Genomic DNA, 23853 nt, shown 5'->3' with positions numbered 1-23853 from the left:
TGAGGGTCGGGGACAGTGAGTTTCCTTTTGGTCACTATTCCTGAGCAGCCCATCAGCTTCTGGAGTGCGAGTTTGGGGAGAACGGAAAGAGCAGTTTGCCCACCTACCCCACTGAGACCACCCACCCCCGCTCAGCCCGATGGGCCCTCCCTGGGCAGATAGATCCTGGAAGGGGGAAGAGCACAGACCGAGGTGGGGGGGGAGGAGGGGCCTGCACCCGCTCACGTTTCCTGCTGCGACACTGCCCTCCTGTGGCCGAGGCCGGCCTCCAAAGCCAGGAGCCAGAGCCACGAGCCTCCAGTTACGGGTCACTGGTAGGGGACACTCTGGGTTCAGGGGACGGTACGGTGCTGTGTCCTGCATGCGAAGCGTGTGCTTGGCCCACTGAGTTCTATGTCTGGCTCTTTTTTTTTTTTGGTGGGGGGGAGTTATTTTGGGGTCAGGGCTTACTCCTGGTTCTGCACTCAGGGATCACTCCTGGTGGGGCATGGGGAACCATATGGGGGATGCCGGGGATTGAACCCGGGTCGGCCCTGTGCAAGGAAAACGCTTTCTCCACTAGACTATTGCTCTGGTCCCATGTTTCCACCACGCCCCTCACCCCACTTTTTTTTTGCAGTACCCCAGCTGGTGATGCTCAGGGCCACTCCTGTCTCTGTGTTCAGGGGTCACTCCAGGCGGTGTCTGGGGGACCGTGGGGTGCCAGGGATCAAACTGAGGCTTGCTGCATGCAAGGCAAGAGCCGTAACCCTGTTCTAGGTCTCCAATTTCCCCAAATGCTTTAAAAAGAGAAAAATGTGGGGCTGGAGCAATAGCACAGCGGGTAGGGCGATTGCCTTGCACACGGCCGACCCGGGTTCGATTCCCAGCATCCCATATGGTCCCCCGAGCACCGCCAGGGGTGATTCCTGAGTGCAAAGCCAGGAGTAACCCCTGAGCATCGCCGGGTGTGACCCAAAAAGCAAAAAGGAAGGAAGGAAAGAAAGAAAGAAAGAAAGAAAGAAAGAAAGAAAGAAAGACAGACAGACGTCACAGGGGCCAGCCCAGGCACCTGGCGCTGTGGAGCATGGTGGCACTTGGCCACGGGAGCTGCATGGCCTGGGTCTGTGCCGTGTCACTGGACCGATGGCCCTGACCCCCGACAAACTTCTTCTGAGGTTCACCACTGACCACGAAGAGGATCTGAATGAGCCCCGTGGACACTTTATTCATACTGGGAGGGGCAGGGTGGGGCGTGATGGAGGCCCCCGGCCCCGGAGAGCAGGAGCTCAGGGCTGGTCTGAGCCCGGGGGTCGGGGACGGAGGTTCAGCGGCGCTGCTCGAGCAGGTACTCCAGGTCCGGCGCGCGCAGCCTCTGCTCCTTGTTTTTGTTTTTCGCGAAGTCTCTCAGCAGGTCCAAGACCTCGTTTTCAAAGATTTCTGGGGCCGGTTTTGCTTCTGCAGAAGAGAGGACGGAAGGCAGGGTCAGTGCCGTGCCGACACACATCTGAACGGAGAACCTTGGCCTGGCAGGCACCACCACAGGCATATCCGATGCGTGCGTGCCCACACCCCACCCCGTGTACACACACACATACATTCCGGGAGGCAGGTGCAATGGTTACACATGTGCACGCACTCCCCCTCCCCCACTTTGTATGGCAGTTACACAAGTGCACACAACACACACCCCCTACACACACATTCCAGTAGGCTTATACAATAGTTACACACGGGTACACATATACCCCATACATACACACACCTGTAGGTATATATGATGGTGGTTACACAAGCACACACACACACACACACACACACACACACATCCCAATAGGCATATACTAGTTACATCCCATATACATCCACACCCATCTACAGCCAAAAACAATGGTGGTTGCACGTATGCAAGCATGTGTTCACACACATGCACGCGCACACACATACACACACACACATCTGAAGGCATTACAGTGGCAGTTACACACGTGCATATGAGCACATGCACACAACCCTCTTTGTCAGCATTTTTCCAAGTACAAAAATTGTGGTAAAATGGTGAAGCACTTACATGGTTAGCACTTTTCATTTATTTATCTTTTTTTTTTTTCTGTTTGGGGTCATACCCGGCAATGCACAGGGGTCACTCCTGGCTCTGCACTCAGGAAATACTCCTGGCGGTGCTCAGGGGACCGTATGGGATGCTGGGAATCCAACCCGGGTCGGCTGCGTGCAAGGCAAATGCCCTGTCCGCTGTGCTATCGCTCCAGCCCCTATTTATGTTTGGCTGTTGGGGCCATACCCGGCAGTGCTCAGGCCTTACTCCTGGCTCTGGGCTCAGGGATCGCTCCTGGCGGTGCTTAGGGGACCACACAAGGCATTGAACCCGGGTCAGCCGCATGCAAGGCGCATGCCCTAGCCACTGTACTATCGCCCCAGCCCCATGAAATTTTTATGGGACCTGCCTAAACTAAGGTAGACTCACTTTTTTTTCAAGCCAATGCTTTTTAAAGACATCTTTTTAGATCATAATCTAAACTCTGATGGGAAGGCGGGGCCTGGGAGCCGCTTCTGGTCGATGCTAGGTCAGCCAGGTCAAATGACCCGCGGATGCCATGCCCGGGTTCTCGGGGGCTACACCTGGCGATGCTGAGGGGCTGTGGGGGCCACAAGGCGCTGGGGAATTGAACTGGGGGTGTGAATGAGCTCCCAGACCCCCGTGTTACGCCCCCCCCAAGCCCCACAACTGTGACTTGCACATGCCGAGAAAGCTTCGAGAGCTGCAGTCCTTCCGCACACTGCTCGTTGGCACCCCGGGGGGCTGGGGCTCGCCACCTTTCCAGGAGTTCCCAGCCTCCAGGGTCCCCCCCATCCTCCCCTCCACCGACCTGGCAGCTGTTCCGGCCGGACCCAGAAACGCCGGCCCACACAGCCGGTCTCTGCCGGCCGCCGTGCACAAACAGCTGCTCTTGTCCTTGACATATTGTCCACGGCCACCTCTGTGCGAAGCCGGCGGTGGGGCCGAGCGGAGACCAGATGGCCACGGGGCAAGGCGGCCTGTTTTCCTCTCTGGTCTTTTATGAGCCAGTGCGCTGACCCCCGTGCCGGAGGAACCTCGTTCCACATTTGGCGGCTAGCTGTTTTCTGCCACCCGGGAAACGTTCCCCTGAGGCAGAGGACCTTAGCTTTTAAGTGACAGAGGCCAGTAATTCAAGTAAGCCCAAGCAATAAAGAACTGAATGAGAAGGCGGTAAGAAACATGAGCCCTGGGGGCTGAAGCGATAGCACGGCAGGTAGAGCGTTTGCCTGGCACGCGGCCTCGCACACAGCCGATCCGGGTTCGATTCCCAGCATATCCCATATGGTCCCCCACGCATCTCCTGGAGCAAATCCTGAGGGCAGAGCCAGGAGGAACCCCCTGAGCATCACTGGGTGTGAATGACCCGGTGGGGACAAGGGCGCCCAGAGCAAAATGAGGGCAATGCCAGGCAGCCCCGGGCTAGCACTATACCAGGAAGCTGGCAGCTGCCATCACCCGAGGTTTTGAATCCCAGCGATGCCTCGCACTCGAAAAGTGGAAGCCAAAGCCGAGTCCTCTGGAAAGGCCCTGCCATCAAGACTGACACTGTGGGGCCGGAGTGATAGTCTAGTGGGGAGGGCATTTGCCTTGCACAAAGTCAACCTGGGTTTGATCCCCGGCATCCCATATGGTCCCCAGAGCACCACCAAGAGTACGTGAGTGCAGAGGGGGGAGGGGGGAGGAGGAAGAGTGGGGGAGGAGGAGGAGGAGGAGGAGGAGGAGCACGAGGAAGAAGAGGAGGAAGTAGAGGAAGAAGAGGAGGAAGAGGAAGAAGAAGAGGAAGAAGAAGAGGAAGAGGAGGAGGAGGAGGAGAAACTAAGGATGGGAGTCAGGGAGGGAGTGGAGAGAGATATGGCATTTACCCAATCATCCCACCCCGCCCCCATGAAAAAAAATAATAAATGAAACCGAGGGAGGGAAAGGCCTGCAATAAGAAGCTGAACAGGGCACCAGAGGGCAGGACCCACCCAAGGAGATGACCTAGGTAGGGCAAAGAGCCAAGAACAGCGCAGTAAAAACAAACAAATAAACAAACAAACACAAAAAAACAACCATCTTATGTGGTGTCGGGGATTGAATCGGGGTCTCAGGCACCCAGGGCGCATACCTGGCCAGTGAGCGGCGCCCCTGGCCTAGAGCAAACACCAGTGCCTGGGCAGCTGAGGCCACGCAGGGGTGAACCACCCAGCTGCCGGTTGCTCTTCACAACCCCCAAAATTGTCGCCCTGGAGTAGGCTCTGGTCAGAACAGGAAAGGGGACAAGTCTGACGACAGAAATGCCCAGAGCCTGGCCTGGCCCCTCTCCTCCATGGCACCCAGTGAGGAATCGGAGCACGCCCCCGCTTCTGCCCCATGGTGCTGAGGAAGGAGACCCCCATGGACGGCTGCCTCCAGCACCAGGCCAGGCCGGCCCAGGGCTCTGTGTCAGGAGCCCAGAGATTTCCAAGCACAGGAAGTCTCAACAGGACTCAACAGGAAGGTCCCAGGTGAGGAGGGGGCATGAGCAGGGTGGCACCCTTTGTGGGGATGATTTCACTGGGGTGACACCAGGCCATGCAGTGCCGGGATGGAACTCAGGGCTGGGCCTACACGCCACCAGGTGTTCGGACACTTGCGTCCTCTCCCAGCCCTAGGTCCTTTGGAGGGACGAAACCACCGACAGGAGGAGGAGGACAGGGAGGAGGAAATGTCAGACCATCACATTGACGCCCTCCCTGGAACTGCAACCCTGATGGAGAGGCTCAAGGTTCTACAAGCCACAAGGGATGGGGAGCGAAGGGATCCCAGCAGGCCTGGAAAGGGCGAACGAGAAGAGCGACAGAGGGAAATGCAGGCGGCGACGCAGCTCACAGGGCAGAGCACACACCGAGTGAGACTAACACCCCAGCAACAATCGGGTTCAGGTGTGAGGCCCTGAGTTCAGCCCCCGGTGCCATGTGTTCCCACCCCCGAGGCCTCCTGCCCCCATTGGTGCAGGGACACTGAGTGCATCCTGGAGGCCCTGAGCACCTCTGGGAGTGGCCCCTAGCAAAAACGAAAACGGGGAGGTGGTGGCAGAGGAACCCCCAACCTTACTCCTTCTCTGACAGCGCCCCTGAGCAAAGAGGCGTGACAGGTTAGCCCGGCGGGATGTGGCCTCAAAACCCCAAAAACTCCAAGCCCACACCCCCAACTCGCCACTCTCTCCCTTTCCCATGGTGGCAGATCTCCCAACACCTCTCCACATACAGAAGAGATTCTCCGCCTCCTTCCTGGGGGCCAGGTTGGAGGAATGGGACCAAGCCATGGCCGCTCTAAGGGAAGACCAGCACACGGTTCCCTGGGGAGGGGCCAGAAACCAGCGGGGAGACTGCATGAGGAGAGAGCTCAGGGCCAGAGCGTGTGCTGTGTCTGCCTTGAGTCCCCCAGGCACCCCTGGGTGTGGCCGTCAGTGGCTCCCCGTGCTGCCAGGCCCAAGCAGTCCCCATGTGGCCTGCAATGCCAGGAGGTATTGCCGTCTGCTCCCCTCACTACTGCTGAGGAGGCCTCCACGGCCCCTCCCAAAGGATGCAGTGCGCTGCCTCTTCTTTCCCTCGCCTGTCACCATGGGGCTGGAGTGATAGCACAGCAGGTAGGGTGTTTTCCATACACGCGGCCGACCCGGGTTCGGTTCCTCCGTCCCTCTGGGAGAGCCCGGCAAGCTACCGAGAGTATCCCGCCCGCACGGCAGAGCCTGGCAAGTCCCAGTGGCGTATTCAGTAATGACAAGTCTCACAATGGAGACATTACTGGTGCCCGCTCGAGCAAATTGATGAACAACGGGAGGACAGTGCTACAGAAAGGCGTCATGGCCCATGAGACAGGTGACACTTGGGGGCAAAGGGACAGTCCACGGAGAGGCCGGAAGCCTCTGATTCTCCTCCAGCTCCTCTCAAGTACCTACGTCGAGATCATACGAGACCAGAAGGACGGCTGCCCGGGGAAGCCACTGCCGTTTCAAATTTGAGTCCATACCTCACCGACGTGGACCCCAACCTCACAGCCATGGACTGTTGGTCCACCAGGTGGCACCAGGGCACTCAGACACACCGGGCTAGTGGTGTGGTTCTGCTGGGTTTTCTTTTTTTTTGGGGGGGGGGGGTCACACCCAGCAATTCTCAGGGGTTATTCCCGGTTCTGCACTCAGGACTTACTCCTGGCAGTGCTCGGGGGGACCATCTGGGATGCCAGGGATCGAACCCAGGTCGGCCGCGTGCAAGGCAAACGCCCTACCCGCTGTGCTATTGCTCCGGCCCCTCTGCTGGGTTTTCTTTACCGGCTCCCACCCCCTTTGCCCACTGTTGAGTTCCCCACGTTCAATTCCCGGTGGGCCTACGACAGAATAGATTTTCCCTGCTTGCAAAGAAAAGAACACCTACTAGTTTTAGACACTTTTTTTTTTTGTTTTGCTTTGTGGGTCACACCCAGCGATGCTCAGGGGGGTTACTGCTGGCTGTGCACTCGGGAATTACTCCTGGAGGTGCTTGGAGGACCACATGGGATGCTGGGAATTGAACCCGGGTCGGCCAAGTGCAAGGCAAATGCCCTACCCGCTGTGCTGTCACTCTGGCCCCTTACACACTCTTTTGGTTGTTATTTTTGTCTTTGGGCTACACCCGGCTGAGCTCCGGGCTTACTCCTGGGGGGCTCTGGGGACCATACAGGGTGCTGGGGATCAAACCCAGGTCAGCCACGTACAAGCTGAGCATCCTACCCGCTGCGCTACCAGCTCTGGCCCCAAGATCGCACACGTTGGAGAAATGGGGAGAGCGTTGGGGCTGGACGTCCGCGTGTTGCCCTAGGCTGCGTGCCCCGTACCTGTAGCCCAGTAGTAAATGTCCCAGTCATTACTGGGCTCATTGATCAGGCGATCGTAGAGATTCAGCTGTTCCTCCGTCATGCGGTGCAGATGCTCCTTCGCAAACAGGCTGGAAACACGAGTTGAAAAAGCTGTGTCTGTCTGTCAGTCCGTCTGTCTGTCTGCTCCCCGCCCAGCCTCCTCTCCCCTACCTGAGCAGGATGCAGTTCTCCAGCATGCCTCTCTTCCTGCTCTCGTACAGCAGGCGGGCTCGCTTGGTCTCTATGGGCTCGTCCGTTCGCTCCTCCCACGGAGGCAGCGGGATTTCAATCATGTCTTTCTGAGAATCTGTGGGGCTGTCGCCCCTGTAGAAGCGCTGGAACGACGTCGAGGGGGGCCGGAGGTGGCGCCGTGACAGGACGAGCATCTGAAACAAATCAAGCACAGGCATCTTTGGAATAACGGCCAGGGGCTCTGGTGCCCCCCGACAGGCCAACCTGTACCTGCGGGGCGAGTGCATCAGCAGCCTGATGGTGCTTCCGGCTTCCTGACACCCCAAAATTGCTGCTGTGCCTCTGGCCAGACCCCCAACAACCTGGGACCAAGTTCACCAAGAAATTAAACGGCCAAAAGCTGGGTAGGTAGGAGCCACACCCACAAACCACCTCTGGTTCAGCTATACAAGCTCATTTATTGGCCTTATTTTCAGAGACCCTTAGACAACTCTCGAAAGAGATCAAAAGCCGCAGTTAAGCTCGGACCTGCGCATGGCTGAACAGACTGGGGTAAATTGGAGGGGGGTGGGTTGGCTGGTGGCCCACCCAAGTAGAGCCCCCATCAGCCACTTGCTTCCACAATCCAAAATCGCTGCCACATCCCCGGCTGACTCCACCATCTCAGGACAGACCGCACCAGGATATATGCTGAAAATTCTGCTATGCGAGTTTTGTGACTGAAATCTCCTTGCTTTGTCAGAATTGGGGTGGGCTACCTCCCCCCACTCCCCAATACACATGGAAGCACTGGCAGTCACCCCCACGAACCAACTCAGTGCTGGGGTTTTCTCAGAGTGGGGGGGGGCTAGTTCCCCCAACTTCCCAAAATCCCGGCAGCCACACCCACAACTGCTCCCTGGTGAATCTGTGGCCCCGCTCAATATTCTGGAGTTTCTGGACTGCCCGCCCACATTTCCAAAGTCCACAATCCTGACATTCCAGCAGGAGCACATCGGATTGGACGGGAAAGTAACAGAGAAGCCAAGTGGTCTCAATAAACAGAAACATTAACACAGAAGGCTCAACAAGCAACAGCAGCTTGGGAAACCCTCAGACAAGGACTTACTGTCCCCATGATGCAATATAACAATTTTCCCAAGTTTTCTTTTACTGAAGTTATTTTTTTAATTTTTTTTTTTGCTTTTTGGGTCACACCCGGCGATGCACAGGGGTTACTCCTGGCTCTGCACTCAGGAGTTACTCCTGACGGTGCTCGGGGGACCCTATGGGATGCTGGGAATCGAACCCGGGTCGGCCGCGTGCAAGGCAAACGCCCTACCCGCTGTGCAATCACTCCAGCCCCTACTGAAGTATTTTTAAAAAAATAGGGGGCTGGAGAGATAGCACAGCGGGTAGGGCGTTTGCCTTGCACGCGGCCGACCCGGGTTCGATTCCCAGCATCCCATAGGGTCCCCCCAGCACCGCCAGGAGTAACTCCTGAGTGCAGAGCCAGGAGTAACCCCTGTGCATCGCCGGGTGTGACCCAAAAAGCAAAAAAAAAAAAAAATTCTATTAGCCATTTATTTGTAACAAGCAATATAAAATGAATTATTTTGGACCCACTAAAGGGGCAGGCTTGGGGGGGGGGCGTTGGTTGGGAAAATGGGGATAATGGTGGAGGGAAGGTCACACTGGTGGTAGGAACTGGTGCTGGAATATTAAATGCCTGTAATAAATACATCATGAACAACTTTGTAAACCACGGTGTTTAAATAACGTGGAGGGAGAAGTTACGCTGACGGTATCCCACTACAACTAAGGAACTCAAGGCATGTTTCTATAAACACAGAAACACAACGACCAATAATGAGAGCAAGAGAAAAGAAGGGACACACAAGAAACAAGACAGAAAAGAACAAAAGAGCAAAAGAAATCCTTCTTGGATTCCCCTCCACAAGCGAAGGACAGAGTGGATGGATGAAAAAAAGAGGCAACCATATGTGTACGATTCATTTTCCCTCTTTTTTGGCTTTTGGGTCACAGCCGGAGATGCTTAGGAGTTACTCCTGGTGGTGTTTGGGGCACTATATGGGATGCTGGGGACCGAACCCCGGTCGGCCACATGCAAGACAAAGGTCCTACCTGCTCGGGTCCCCTGTCATTTTAGATGTAAGGATTCAAAAGCTGAAAGATTGGAAATGGTTATTCATGCAAATGACAACAAAGAGGTCAGAGGAAGCCTTATGTAAGTTCACCAAAGTAGATTTTCAGGGACAGAAACTGTCACAAGATAAAGCATATCATACTGGGTTGAGTCCATAAGGAAAATTTAACACTGTGTGTATGAATCTCACATCAGAGAGTATACACATATGTCAAGTGGACATTGATAGACATCAAAATATAGATTTCAACACCTCACTTTGAAAAGCGAACATAGATCACTACGAAAGATCTTACAGTGGGGCCTGGAAGGTGGCTCAGTGATTTTCGCAACTTGTCCAGCAAGTGGGAGGTGGGGAGTTGATTCTGACAAGTCACACCCGCAATGCGCAGGGGTTAACCCCTGGCTCTGCACTCAGGAGTTACTCCTGGCGGTGCTCAGGGGACCCTATGGGATGCTGGGAATCGAACCCAGGTCGGCCGCGTGCAAGGCAGATGCCCTCCCCGCTGTGCTATTGCTCCAGCCCCACACACGTCCTTTTCAAGCACTCCTGCGCCCGCTCCAGGCAGGGTCAGATGAGGTCAGCTGAGGTCACACACTAGACAAGGAGCCTAAGGACACGGAAATAACTGAGTCTCTTTACTGAGCGCGGTCTGGCTGCCACTAGAAATCAGCCTGAGGACACGGCCTGGGAAATGCAAGACCCCGGGATGCACTGAACAGCGACACGCCCCCCGGCGAGACGAGGAGAGGCGAGCCGCTCGGGGGTCCCAGCCAGCAGTTGGAGGGATGCACACGGCCCAACTGAGACACACATGACAAGGAGCTTCCGGGGTGACACGCCCGCGGCCACCAAGACCTCCCCCCTCCGGGGTCTGCTACCCGAGGAGACCTAAGGATGCAGAGGAGGAGGGGGGTGGTGGAGACCCCCGAAAGGCGGCAGGGTGACCCCCTGCATCATCTCCCCAGGGTCAAGACGCGTTTCTCCTTGGGGCCGCCCCGGTCCCGAGCACCCGGGAAGTGGGGTATGTGGGGGTGCGGCCCCTCCAGGCCTCCCAATAACCGCAGGGGGGTCCCCAAGACGGCCCGCCCCGGAGCCCCGGAACCCCGCCGCCGCCGCCGCTGCTCCTCCTCACCCGGGCCAGAGAAGGGTACGCGGCCGCCGCCAGCGCCATCTTCCCCACCTCCCCGCAGCCCCGCCCCCACCGCCCCGCGCCGGAAGTCACCGGCAGGGCCCCGCCCCCTTTCCCTTACCTCCCCCCCCCACCCCCCCCCCCACGGCGGCGGCCCCCGCGCGCCCGGGCCCGGGCCGGAAGTGACGCGGGCGCGAGGCGGAAGTGGCCGTGCGTGTGACGCCGCCGGCGGCCGGGAACGGGGGGCGGGCGCTGGGGGCCGAGAGCGGTTCGCGCGCGCTTCGGGCCTAGTCCGGACGGGCCGCCGCCGCCGCCGCCGCCGCCATATTCCCGGTAACGGGGGCGCGCGCGACCGCGGGCCGGCCGGGCCGGAAGAGGGTTGAGTTTGGGGGCGGCGGGCGGGCCGGCGCCGGGGCGGGCGGGCGGGGGCCGGGCCGGGCCGGGGCGGGCGACCGGGCTGGGGCCGGGGCCGCGCCGGGGCGTGCGGGGCGGGGAGGGGAGCGGGGGGCGGCCGGAAGCCCCGCGACTCGGGGGGGACGCGCGCGCGCGCCCGGGGCCCGCCGGCGGCTTCGAGGCCGGGGCGGCGGGCGGGCAGGCCGGGGGTCCCCGCGGGCCGGGCCGGGCTGACGGGCAGCGAGGGGTCCCCCCCGCGAGCCGAGGGGCGGGGCGGGGCGCGGCTGGGCGGGCGGGCGGGCGGGACGCGGCGGGGCCCCGGGCCCCACCCCGCCCCGCCGGGCCCGGGACCCCCAGCGCCCGCCCCGCGCTCACCCCGGTCCCCGGCTCCCGCCGCAGTGGCCGCGCTCCCGCCTTCGCCCAGCGCCCGGGCCCGCGATCGCCCCGCCGGAGCCATGTCCGAAGGAGTGGACTTGATCGACATCTACGCGGACGAGGAGTTCAACCAGGTGAGCGGGGGGCGGGGGGCGGGGGGGAGGGGTCGGTCCGGTCCGGTCCGGTCCGCTTGGCCAGAACTTTGGGGCTGGGGGGGCGCGGGGGGGCTGGAAAGAGGCTCCCCTCGGGCAGAGACTTTTCACTTTCTCCCCCTCCCCACTCCCAGGGCCCTTTCATCGCCCCCCCCCACCCCGTTCGTGGAAGCCCCCTAGGCCGAGTGTTTTTTTGTTTTTTTTTTTTCAATTTCATGCTGAAGGGTTAATTAGAGAGCCAGTAAGAACTCAGGTTTCATGGGATGGTGAATCAATCGGCCTGTGGAACTCATGCCCCTGCAAGGCCACTTCCACTCTCTTTTTTTTTTTTTTTTGGGTGGGGGGTGTGTGTGCAGGCCGGCATCCGTTATGCGCGGCGGCCCCGAACCGAACCGAACCGGGACAGCGGCCTCCCTGGTTCGTTCACCCAAGTTGCAGCGTAGAGAGCGGGCTTTCCAGGGAGCGTTCGTTCATTTATTGATTTATTTATTTATTTTTCGGTTCCACTCCCAACTGCCGAAAGTTTTCGCGTGCTATCTGTGCGTTCGTGGCTTTATAGCTGTCTTGAGCGGCATCTTGGTTTCCTTGATGCATCGTAATTGCTTCTCTCTCGGTTGAGGGGCCGAGAGGGGTAGGTGTTGGCCAAAGTAAAGCAGTTTAAAAAGCAAGTATGAACTGGTCACCCGTGGGTTCTCTCTCTTTCTCTCTCTCTATCATTTCCTTTTTTTTTTTTTTTTTTTTGCTTTTCTTTTGGGGTTGCACCCAGTGATGCTCAGGGGTTACTCCTGGCTCTGCACTCAGGCGTTACTCCTGGGATACCCGGACTCTAATCTGGGTCTGCCTTCTGCAAGGCAAATGCCCTCCCCGCTGTCCTATCGCTTCCGCCCTGAGTTTGCTCCCTTACTGTTACATCCAGGAGTTTTATGTGGCTGTTGAAATAGCAGACTTTCCTTTGCATTCCCGTTCTGAGCGCTTGAGGTCAAATAAATCTTAATGATTCAGACGCTAGTTAAGCCTTACTAATGCCCTGCCTGGCTCGTACTCGGCGTTGTACTACTTGAGTGAGCTGGTTCTTCCCGTAATGTAAGCGGGTATACGTGAGGTCTGGAAAGTGGATAACAAGGATAGGCTAGAGGAAAGTGTTCTGGCTAGACCGTTACATTTACCTGCCTTGCTGAGGACCAAACCCAGGGCCGCACACATTGAGCCCTTCCGTTCAAATACGAGACAGCAGAAAAGCCTGACACGTGCCATTGTTTTCACTTGGCATAACTTTACATGTAAACATTCATATTTGAAAGTGCAGGGTTTAGGTGCTTGCCTTCCCATGTGACTGACCAGATTCAATCCCTGGCGCCCGTATGGTCTCCTGGGCACTGCCAGGAATGATCCCTGAGCACAGTGCCAGATGTCAGCTCTGCTCACAACCAGGTATGACTATAAAGCAAAATTGTATATTTAACGCATTGTGTAATTTGACACAAGATTTTAAAAAATTAGAATAGTATAATACTGTGATGACCCTGTGCTCAGTATAGTTTTCCCAGTTCTGCTTTTCTTGGGGGAGGGGATGCACCCCTGGCCATGCTTTGGGCTTGTTCCTGACTCTGCTCAGAGATCACTCAGGGATATCTATGGTGTTAGGGACCAACCTTGGGTTGGCTGTATAGAAGGCCCTGCATGAGTGCTGTTCTGTCTCCGTAGCCCCAGCTACACTTTTTTATGTTGGGGTGAGGGGGTTGGGACTTCTTACTTCGGTCTTCTGGCTGTGCCCAGGGGTCCACTGCGCCGGCGGTGTGCAAGGCAAACTCCTTCTCTGCTGTGCTGTCTCTCTGGCCCCCAGTTACACTTTCTGCTAGCCGTTCTCCAGGTCTCAGGGATATCAGTCATTTCAATATGTCTAGTGCTTAACTTAAATATATTAAAACTTAATTTCCAACGGGGAAAAGCTATTTGAATTAGAAAAAGTTTAGTGTGTTTAGTTAAAAACAACTTCCTTTCTGAGTTTTCCATGATATTTTGAAGTCAGACTTTCACTATATTTTTCAGGCCAGGGGTGGGGGAGGCTTTGGAACCACAATGGCAGAGCTCGGGGCTTACTCCTCGCTGTCCAAGGGATCACTCCTGACAGCCCTTAGGAGATATTATGTGGTGCCAGGGATTGCACTGGGGTCACCCACCTGTAAGGCAAGTATCTTACTATCTCCGCAGCCCAGATTTGTTTCGGTTTTGGGGTCATTCCTGGTTATGCTCAGGGCTTACTCCCGGCTCTGTGCTCAGGGATCACTCGGTTGGGGCTTGGAGATCGTGCGCGGTACCGGGTATTGTACCTGGGTTGGCTGCGCGCAAGGCAGCTGCCCTCCGCACTGTCACTAGCGTTTTGGCTCTGGAAATTTTTTTTTCTTTTCACTTAAAATCAGAACAGCTAGAAAAGATTTCTTTAATTCTCATTTATCACCGTTTGGGGGAGGGGTTTGGGCCACACCCCGTAGTGCTCGGGGCTTCTTTCTCACTCTGTGCCCCGGGCTCACTTCTGACAGTTCTCCAGGGACCATGCATTATGCCAGGGATCAAAACAGGGGTCAGCGTGAGCAAGACAAGTCAGAGCCTCAACTCCCGTGCTGTCCCCTGGGTCCCTGTTTTCTGTTATAAATGAGAGCTTCCCCTTCCTCAGTCTCCTTACTGGTGGGTGTAGAACAGTGCTGTGGTCCACTTTGGGAAGTGTGTCCAGCGGGGTTCTGGACCTGCAGATAGAGCCACATTAGACTCCGCCACCCAGAATGAGATTTCATAAATTCTTTAGCAGTAGGAGTGTAGGTCGTTGAAAAGACAGGCCTTGTCTGCTGGTCACTGTGTTGATTGAGTCAAGTCTTTGGTCTCCGCAGAGTTTTTCCTCTGGTAGCCTTAGTTTAAAAGGACTTTTTAATAGGTTTCAGATAAACTGCATGGTGCAGAATGTGGTATGTGTTTACACCAGATACTGATGTCTGGCAAGTTGAAGTAAAATGTAGTTTCCTGGGTTTTTTTGGTTTTGGCCACACGGAGGTGCTCAGAGCTTGCCCTGACTCCGTGCTCAGGGCTCACTACGGTGGGCTTGGGGGATGTGTGGGGTGCCAGAGATTGAACCCGGGTCAAATGTGTGTAAGGAAAGCGCCCTGTCCGCCATACTGTCCGTCCGGCCCAGGTGCAGATTTTTGATGTCTTGTGAGAAGTCATGGGAAGGTGCTGTAAAGAAACGATACACAGCTCTGTCTGGCTCGGATTGTTAGGAGTACGCTTAAGCTGCAGACTGCCGGTATCAATCGTCTTAGAATTGTTGTGTTTTACTTTGCTTTTGTTTTGGGGCCAAACTTGGTGGTGCTTGGGACTTACTCATAGGTCGGGGACTAAGTGTGTTGGTGGTGATCAAAGCCTGGTCTGCTGCATGTGATGCAGGTGACTTTGCCGCTGTACTCTCCTGCCCCGCTGTTTAAGAATGTTTTTGTGAATGTTGATCTACCCCCAAAGTGACCTGAACACCAGAACCCCATCTTGTGTCTTTGCTCCCCATAGAAAATGAGCACGATCCCTGAGACAGAGCCCAGGGTGGCAACTTCCTGAGCTCCTAGAGTATGTGCTACAAAGGCTGCTTGATAGAGCGGCCTTAGTCGTACTCTGTTAGGAGTCTTGGGGCCTCCCAGCTGATCTCTTGGGCTGGGGAGAAGAACTCTGGAGAAGTGAGAGCCGAGACTTTGTTCCTTTTGCAAAGATGAGCACTTTGCACAGTATGCTGAGTCCTTTTTTTTTTTTTTTTTTGGTTTCGGGGCCACACCAGGTGGTGTTAAGGACTTACTCCTGACTCGCTCACTTCTGGAGGGCTCAGGGGACCATATGGGATGCTGGGGGGTCACGATGGGAGGGGTGAACCTGGAACTCACCATCTTGGATAGGAGGTGGAGCCAAACTGAGATTGGACTGGAAGCATGTAAGACAAGTCCCCGGCCCTCTGTGGTGTCTCTCCAGCTCAAGTTTGCTGAGTTCTTTACTGCCATCAGCAGATACTTATTGAGCCGTTTGCCGTCGCTAGCATGACGTTGTGTCAGAACTAGTGAGGGAAAAGGCGAAAATGGCATCTCTGTCCTGGCATGCTGCTCCCGGTGCTGAGTGGCGGTGGACCGAGAGAGCGAAGGGAAGCACGAAGTGAGAACTGGAGATGGTGATTCTAAAGCCAACAGAAAAGGATTAAAAGTTGCTTTGACAAAAATCCTAGTCTTAATTATTTCTCTTAAGGAAAGGCGTGTAGCAGAACAGCGGGGTGTACACGTAGGGTCTGTCTTATTTCTGCAAAAAATCATGCCGTTTCTTTTAGTAACCAAAAGAAGTTCACAATCTTTCTCTGCTATGTATTTTTGATGCTGGCAGTGCCGGGTCTGGGATCAGGTTCTCACATACGTGCCAGGCATGTGCTGTACCACTGAGCCACATCCTTTTTTCTTTTTTCTTTTTTTTTTTTTTTTTTTTGTCTCCCTGAAATGAAACTTTTCACTGTCAGCGCATGCAAAACATTGTATTTTCCACTTACTTTATAGAATTAGGTTTTGCTTTCACTTCTTCCGTTATTGTATAAAAAGCATCTACTCATTTGGCCAGCAATATACCTCAAGACTGTTATCAGTATTGTCAGGGGTTTTTTTTAACCAGTTGAAGAAGTAAACTGATTTGGTGTTTCTAGCAGATTTAAATCCCTGCACAACTTGATACGTTGTTTCTTCAACAGAACCCTCCTCAGGCCAGCTCTGCATCAGAACAGTTCCCACCAACTTCTTTGAGCTGAGGCTGGTGGCCCAGAGAGACCATTTGAATCTTGTGACAAGTTTGCGTTCATTGAATCGTTTTGTGGTTTCTTAAAGTGGTAAGGTAATCCGTACAGAAGGCCTTCCAGGATTGAGTCTGTCATACTCTCTGAGAGACCCTGAAAAGGTTCGCCGAGGCTGACGGTGTGTGGGGATGTGCTCGTGACATGTTTGATCTCTTGAATTGTCTAAATCTGTACGTGGTTTGCTACTCATTTTTCAGTGGTTATTTTTGAACCAGAACTTGTACGAACTGTATCACAGATAACTGTACGGAAGGAATCTCAGTTTGGTTCCACTTACTATCCAAGATGGTGAGTTTCTTTATTTAAATTTCATTTGAAACTCCTTGATTTTGAAAGAAAAAAAAATAAATAAATGCCCGCTATCAAGTGGAACCCGTCAGGAATCAAGTGTTGGGAGGGTGTAGGCACTTCTGCCTCTCTGTCTTGCATAGGGCGCGTGTGCCTTACTGTGTTACATGAGTGAGTGAACTGATGAGCCAGCCAACAGCGATTCGTCTGGACTTGGATTGTTTGACCGGACTGTGAAATATTTTAAACACGAAATATTTATTGAGCCAGTTTTCAGCTGGTTCAGCTGAGCTGCTCTCCCTGCTCCATACATGCTCCGCTTGTGTGTCCAGGCTCTGTCTTATGTATTTGACTAGGACAGTCCGTGCGCTTGCTTGTCTCACTGATTCCTTCGTTGTGCTTGTATTTTGCAGTACCGGAAATTGACCCCAAGGCCTCAGGCACACAAGACTTGTGCGCTCTTCTGCCGAACCACATTCCCAGCCTCCCTCTTCTTGTTTTTTTTTTTTTTCATATTTCTCTTCAAGTCTGCTCTTGCCGTTTCCGTTCTGATATTTTCATAAGGTTTAAACAAGTCCCGGTGGGGTTGTTCCAGGCAGCGCTTCTTAACTTATTTCTGCTTGCAGCCCCCGTCGGCCCCAGAAATTTTTATGCAGCCCCAGGTATTCAGGCAAATGAAATAGGTTACGATTAAATGTTTATTGATAATCGATCATAAGAAAATTGATTTTAGAACATTTGGGGGACCACACCCACTGAGACTTGGGGATGGCTGCAGGTGATGTGATGCTTTGGGAACCATTTGATTTCAGTGCTGTGATTCAAACCTGGGTCTCCTTCGTGCAGTGCATGTGCTCTACCTGTTGAGTTAATTCCCTGGCCCTAAAACATTTTTAAAAGGACTTGCAGTGGGGCTGGAGCAAGAGCACAGCAGGTAGGGCGTTTGCCTTGCATGCAGCCGACCGGGGTTCAATTCCCAGCATCCCATATGGTCCCCCGAGCACCGCCAGGAGTGATTCCTGAGTGTAAAGCCAGGAGTAACCCCTGAGCATCGCCGGGTGTGACCCCCCCCCCCAAAAAATAAAAATAAAAGGACTTGCAGGGACCAGAGTGATAGTACAGTGGTGAGGGTGTTCGCCTTGTATGCAGCTGACCCGGGTTTGATCTCTGGTACCCCATATGGTCCCTGGAACCCCACCGGGAGTGATCTGATGAGCACAGAGCCAGGGTTAAGCCCTGAACACCACTGGTTGTCGCCCCCCAGAAAAAGAAAAGAGATCGCAACTCACAGTTCTAAGAAACTAGGGTTTAGAGTCTAAATTATTTTGATTTTCGTCATACCAAAAATGTGACTGTGCCATGCCGGGCATCGAACCTGTCTCTCCCACACGCTGCTCGAGGCACCCCGGTACTTTTGAGCTGCGCGTTTGGAACTCTTTCTCCACTGTAGAACAATCCAGTAATTGTAGTTTAGCGTGTACTTTCTTCCATCTATCAAAGAAACTGAAAGATTGTTTCCAAAATTTTTCTATCTAACAGGGAGCGTGTGGGCCAAGGAGAGATTTCCACGAGCTAGCACGGGGCCAGGAAGGTGGCCAAAAGGGCAGGAGTAACGCTTTGCATTTCATCCCCAGACACCCTCCCAGCCGTGGCCCCCCAAGTGGGGCTCGTGGGTGCTGTGAGCTGCTCTGCGTGGGCTAGGGCCCTGGCGGCTGCTGCGTGGGCCTGACACGCCAGCTAGGAGTCACGCCTGGCGCCCTTGGGTAGGGCCCAAGAACCAAAAGGAGAAAGTATGTGATAATGGGTCTCTTTTTTTTTTTTTCTAGCCTAGCGGTAGGGCGTTTACCTTGCGCGCAGTCGACCCAGCTAAGCCGGGTTCGATTCCTCTGCCCCTCTCAGAGAGCCCAGCAAGCTACCGAGAGTATCTTGGCCTGCACAGCAAAGCCTGGCAAGCTCCCCGTGACATATTCGATACGCCAGACACAGTAACAACAAGTCTCACAATGGAGACGTTACTGGGCCCGCTCGAGCAAATCGATGAACAATGGGAAGACAGTACTACAGCCTTACTCCAAACAGGGCAGTTCTTGTGATAGTTTTGAAGGGGGACAGTTTTGAAGTTGCCTGTCCTGAGCTGCATTAGAGGAAGGGACTTTGCTGGAAACTAGACACTTGGTTTATTTAAATTCTTCTCTGACTCCCACTTTAAAAAGGTAACAGTATGAATGAACTATAGTTTCTCTAAAGCAGTGTGAACCTCGCTGTCTCTTATCATTCAGGCCACATCATCTTCTGCACTGTTTGAATGTTTTAAAATCTTACCTGAAAAAGTATACTTCTGATTCTTAAAAATCAGAAGATCTCTCTGAACCACAAATGTTAAGATCTCTTGATAATAGAACTTTCAGTTGTAGCATTTTTCGTAGATATCTTTATAGACGGTGCTGCTGTTAATAGTATTGACACCGTGTAAACAAGTATTGACACCGTGTAAACGAAAGGGTTTTTTGGGGGGGAAGGTGTGGCAGGGGGATGGGCATACATGGCTGTCCTTAGGGCTTACACCTGACAGGGCTCCTCAGGGGGCCTTATAGGGTGCTGGGGATTGAACCTGGACCAGCCACAATCGAACTCCAGTTGGCAAGCACCTCACCCATTGTACTATCTCTTGGGCCCTACAGCAAAAGTCTGTCTGTTAAAGTTCTGCAGATTACTTAGACTTGGATTCTGGGGAGGATCCCCTTTTGGCGTGGAGACTGCGTGTATGCTCACGTCTTGGAGAACAGAGCAGTCTTAGTCGACTGGTAAGAGCAACCGGTCCCGTTCAGGAGTACAACGCCCACTCGACCCCCTAGTTGTCCCCGAAGGCCTAACTGTAGAATATCACACCGGGGAGTAGGGAGTCGTGCATGGATGCGAAAGGGACATTGCATTCCACCCGCATAAGCAAAGTGGATTCGAATGTCAAAATGCACATTCATGTTGTCGGTGCTTGCCACGTCTGTCCTGTTTATGTAGCGAAGAATATGCATATAGTACCACTCAGAGATGTCTCTCGTTTAAGTGCCTTGATAATGCGTTGGATCTGCTTGTCATCTGTGAGACAACCGAGGGGAAAAAAAAAATCCCTGAGTTTCTCCTTCCCTTTCATCGTTTTCCTTTTAATTAGAAAAGACCTGCTTTTGCTGTGAGGTATACTAGAGGGGATTCTCCCCCCGCCCTTACTCCTTTTTTTCAGTAGAGGCACCCCTGGTGGTATTTGACCCAGCTTGTGCTTTGGGGACCGGATGGTGCTAGGTGGTGGAATCCTTGCCTCGTGCGTCCTAGGCATGAAACCACTTCCCCAGCCCTGAATTTTTCATTGGGACAGTCCCCAGTGGGGATTAAGGAGTCGTGGCTGAGACTGACTGTCCCTAACTCAGGGTTTTATATCTACCAGAAATGAACTCTCATCGCTTAAGCTCGGTGATGAGATCTCGGTGGTCCCGTTGTGTTTGGGGTCTCCCCAGCAGTGCTCAGAGGTCTGGGCGCTCCTTCTGCCCGGCTCCTGTAAGCCAGACACTTCAGTGCCTGGGCCTATTGATGCTGCAGTGCTCACGGCACCACGCGGTGCCGGAGTTTGCATTTCAGCCCGGCACTTGTATGGCAGGCACTCCAGCCGTCTGGGCTGTGTTCTTGGCCCTGCTCTGAGTTTTAGAACCAGTAGTTAGTTTGTTTATTTATTTATTTTGTAATTTAATTTTTATTAGTGAAACACCTTGAGGTACAGTTGTAGACTTGCAAACTTTTTTGCTTGGGTTTCAGTTATACAATGATCAAATACCCATCCCTCCACCAGTGCCCATTTCCCATCACCACGGGTCCAAGTATCCCTCCCCCCCCATTCCCCCATTCCCCCCCGCCCCCCCCCCCCCCCCGCCACCCCTGCCTCTGTGACAGGGCATTCCCTTTTGTTCTCTCTCTCCTCTTGGGTGCTGTGGCTTGCAAAAGAGGCGTTGAGTGGCAATCATGTTTGGTCTATAGTCTACTTTCAGCATGTATCTCCCATCCGGGGAGGATGCTCCCAACACCCTTTATTTGGTGCTCGCTTCTCTATCTTTGCTCCCTTTTCCCCTAGCATGTGTGGCTGGCCTCCAAGCCATGGAGCAAACCTCCTGGTACTAATCTTGGCCACCCTTGGGTGTTAGTCTCCTATTTTGTTACACCGGTAGTTTATTTTTATTGGTTTTGGGAGAAGAGGATTTGGACCACACCCGGAGGTGCTCGGGGATCACTCCTGATGGTAATCGAAGGACCATATGTGGTGCTGCAGGCCCCTTAGTTTCATGCTGTCTCTCTGGCCCTGTGACAGTTTAAACCAGTCCCGTCTTTGCCTCTTGGCATCCACTTAACTTGCTTTTCTCTTGCTCTCTGTTTCTTTGTAAATTGACTTAGTATGTGGCGGGGGGGGGGGGGGGGGGGAGGATGTTATCACATGATGGCACTCAGCTTGCTCTGGGCTCCAGGACTGTATGGGATGCTGAGAATCGACTCCAGGTGGGCCACGTGTAAGGCGAGCTTCCTCCCCGCCGTACTGTTGCTCTGGCCTCCGTTTTGTGATTTTCGAGCTCTTGGCTTTGGACATAGTAGGATTTTTTGTTAGGGTGCTTAGGTGTGATCATTAGAAGCTGACTGACATCAGTAGAAGCAAGTGCATCTCTGACCTTAGTACTCCGGCTTCATCACGTAGACCTTTTGATTCTCATAGGTGATAAGGCTAGTCACATCGGCGACTGGTAACAGCTTTGGAAGGAAATAATCGCTGAAACCAATCAAGTTTCTCGTGCCTTTCTTTTCCTAGAATAAGGCGAGGAGACTTGGTAGGGTTTTTGTTCCCGCAGAGGGTTCGGATTCTAAACTAGAGCGAAGTGGAATGAACAGAACGAAAGATTTGCAACCTACCTTTGCCAACCCCTCATTTCTTAGGACCCAGAGTTCAACAATACAGATCAGATTGACCTGTATGATGACGTATTGACAGCCACCTCCCAGCCATCAGATGACAGAAGCAGCAGCACTGAGCCACCACCTCCTGTGCGCCAGGAACCGTCTCCCAAGCCCAATAACAAGACCCCCGCAATTCTGTACACCTACAGTGGCCTGCGCAATAGGCGAGCCGCTGTCTACGTGGGCAGCTTCTCCTGGGTGAGCATGAGTGACCGGCAGGGGGGCGGGGGGCTAGCGGGAGAGCCCTGGGAGGTGATGGCATTTTCAAGACCACTGTTGCCCTGTTCTGTCCTCTGATGGGGTTGGATTTTTTTTTTTTCCCCTCCTTGGGATCAGGTTGGATTGATCTCTGAAAGAGAGCTATCCTGAGGACGTACTGGTGCCGAAGAAAGCAGTGATTCAGTGGGTAGTTGCTTTTGTCTGCCATCTTACTACTACTGACCCTGGCCCTGGGGCTTTATGTCCAGCAGGGTCCTCGGTGGGATGAGATTTCCTGGTGACCACCTTGAACTCTCTGGTGTTGGTTGGATGGTCCTGTTAGAGTGAGGGGTGACAAGGGCCAAGGACCTTGCTAGACTCTGGGGTCAGGCTCCAGAACACTCGGGACAGGTGGCAGTGGTTGTTCTGCTGCAGTTAACTTGTGGCACATTTGGGGGCGGGGGGTGGGGGGCTGGTTCCAGGTTAGGAAGGAGGTAGACTGAGGGGAGGATTCCTGGCAACGGTCAACTCGAGCCTTTCAAGTCTTAACTGCTAGTATGCAATCCTTAACTGATGGCTGGCCAACCCAGCGGTGAAACAGGCTCTCATCTTCCTCCTCTCGCAGCTGGGAGAAGGTGGTTGGGTTTGGAATTCGGTTGTGGGTGGAGCCGGGACGAAAAGCCCTCGCTGACCGAAGGCAAAGCCTCAGTAGGGTTTGGGGTTTCCTGTTGGACGTTTTGGTTGCAAGCAGACTGCTGAACGTGGGGGGCGGATGGGGGGTATTCTGGGTGGGGGCGGTGTGTAGCTCTTGACATTTCTTCCTTTTCCATCTTGTCGGCCCCAGTGGACCACAGACCAGCAGCTGATCCAAGTTATTCGCTCTATAGGAGTCTATGATGTGGTGGAGTTGAAATTTGCCGAGAACCGAGCAAATGGCCAGTCCAAAGGGTGAGGTCTGGATTGGAGAAGCCCCTTGTAGTTGGTAACCGTCGGTAGAACGGATCTGCCTTGTCTTTTGACCCGGGATTCTAACCCCTCCGACCCCTGCCCCAGTGGACTGCCTTGATTTTGGGACATTGCCAAAAGAGGGACGTAGTCGCAACGCAGCAGAACATCCGTCATACCGAATGACAAAGCTGACTCGAATTCCAGTCGGACAATTCTAGGCTGACACATTTTTGTTGGTGGAGTTGTGTGTGTAGCACTTCAGGACGCCCTTGGCTTGACCGATTTTTACTGCAAGTGGGAGAGACTTGTCTGTGCTTCTCTCTTCGTTGTCTGGTGGATCTCACTCATTTTTCAATCTTTCTTCCTCAAGGTATGCTGAGGTGGTGGTTGCCTCAGAAAACTCTGTTCACAGATTGTTGGAACTCCTGCCGGGAAAAGTTCTTAATGGAGAAAAAGTGGATGTGAGGCCGGCCACCCGGCAAAACCTGTCACAGTTTGAGGCACAGGCTCGGAAACGTGAGTGCGTCCGAGTCCCAAGAGGGGGTACGTGGAGACCATCTGTATGAAGCGGGGGGAGTTGGTGGGTTGGTTTTCCTGTGGTGTAGGCTCGGCCTACCCCGTGAAGGAGTTGGGGGTGGCTTGGGGTGTTGGTGTGGTCCGTAGGTAGGTCCAGAATGAGGCTCGGGAGTAAGCCAAGAGCCTGCTGCAAAACACGTCAGGTAGGTCTTTGGTGGTAGTTTGGGTTTCCTGAGTGACGTTGGGGACGGCGCTGCTCGGCTTGGGTTGTTTCCTCGTCCCAGCCCGCGACTTGACACCGATTTCATAAACGTAAAGATGTGTTTCTGTCTGGGCGATCTGGCTAGTCAGCGGGCCTAAGGCATGCTGCTCCAAATGGTCACCCTAAATAGGAGCTTAAATTGGGGGGAAGTTACCCCACCAACCGCCCACCAACCTGGCAGTGCTCAGGGTTCACTCCCGGCTGTGCTTGAGGGTCACCGTGTTTCGGGGGGAAACTGTGCTGTTCGGGGATGAACCTCCTGCAGGCAGGAGGAGCTCTCGGCCTCTTGAGCCACCCTGTGTCCTGGAGATAGAACCTGCAGAGTGTTTGTCCAGCATTGTCCCGCCCAAGGGGTCTCTTGTTTTTGTTTGTGTTGGGGACACATTCAGTGAGGCTCAGAGGTTACTCCTGGCTGGTGGTGTGCGGGGGATCATATGGGTTGCCGGGGATCGAGCCTAGGTCGGCCACATGCAAGGCAAGCGCCCTACCC

The 23853-nt window shown here is 54.2% G+C and overlaps 2 protein-coding genes across 3 annotated transcripts in view; one reads left to right on the top strand and one right to left on the bottom strand.

The window, feature by feature from the left end:
* Nucleotides 1–1183: 1183 nt before the first annotated feature.
* On the bottom strand, nt 1184–10443 carry SDHAF2 (succinate dehydrogenase complex assembly factor 2). The gene is made up of 4 exons (XM_056132072.1): nt 10391–10443; nt 7088–7302; nt 6896–7005; nt 1184–1437 (listed from the first exon to the last, which is right to left on the bottom strand). The coding sequence occupies exons 1-4, from the start codon at nt 10427–10429 to the stop codon at nt 1307–1309; spliced, it is 495 nt and encodes a 164-aa protein (XP_055988047.1). The 5' UTR covers nt 10430–10443; the 3' UTR covers nt 1184–1306.
* A 190-nt stretch (nt 10444–10633) lies between these two features.
* The window catches only part of CPSF7 (cleavage and polyadenylation specific factor 7), a 29703-nt gene continuing 16483 nt past the window's right edge, over nt 10634–23853 (top strand). Inside the window, exons 1-5 of one of the 2 annotated variants that reach the window (XM_056132062.1) lie at nt 10634–10720; nt 11180–11289; nt 21419–21637; nt 22482–22585; nt 22956–23101. In XM_056132062.1, the coding sequence (XP_055988037.1) occupies nt 11236–11289; nt 21419–21637; nt 22482–22585; nt 22956–23101 (523 nt within the window). In that variant the 5' untranslated portion in view covers nt 10634–10720; nt 11180–11235. Of the gene's footprint in view, nt 10721–11179; nt 11290–21418; nt 21638–22481; nt 22586–22955; nt 23129–23853 lie in introns of both variants that reach the window. The other variant, XM_056132061.1, reaches the window with a different exon arrangement.

This window comes from Sorex fumeus, unplaced genomic scaffold (assembly GCF_029834395.1).
Source record: "Sorex fumeus unplaced genomic scaffold, SorFum_2.1 ptg000093l, whole genome shotgun sequence".
NCBI lineage: Eukaryota > Metazoa > Chordata > Mammalia > Eulipotyphla > Soricidae > Sorex > Sorex fumeus.
The sequence above is the reverse complement of the archived record's forward strand: the minus strand, read 5'-3'. Positions and strand labels throughout refer to the sequence as shown.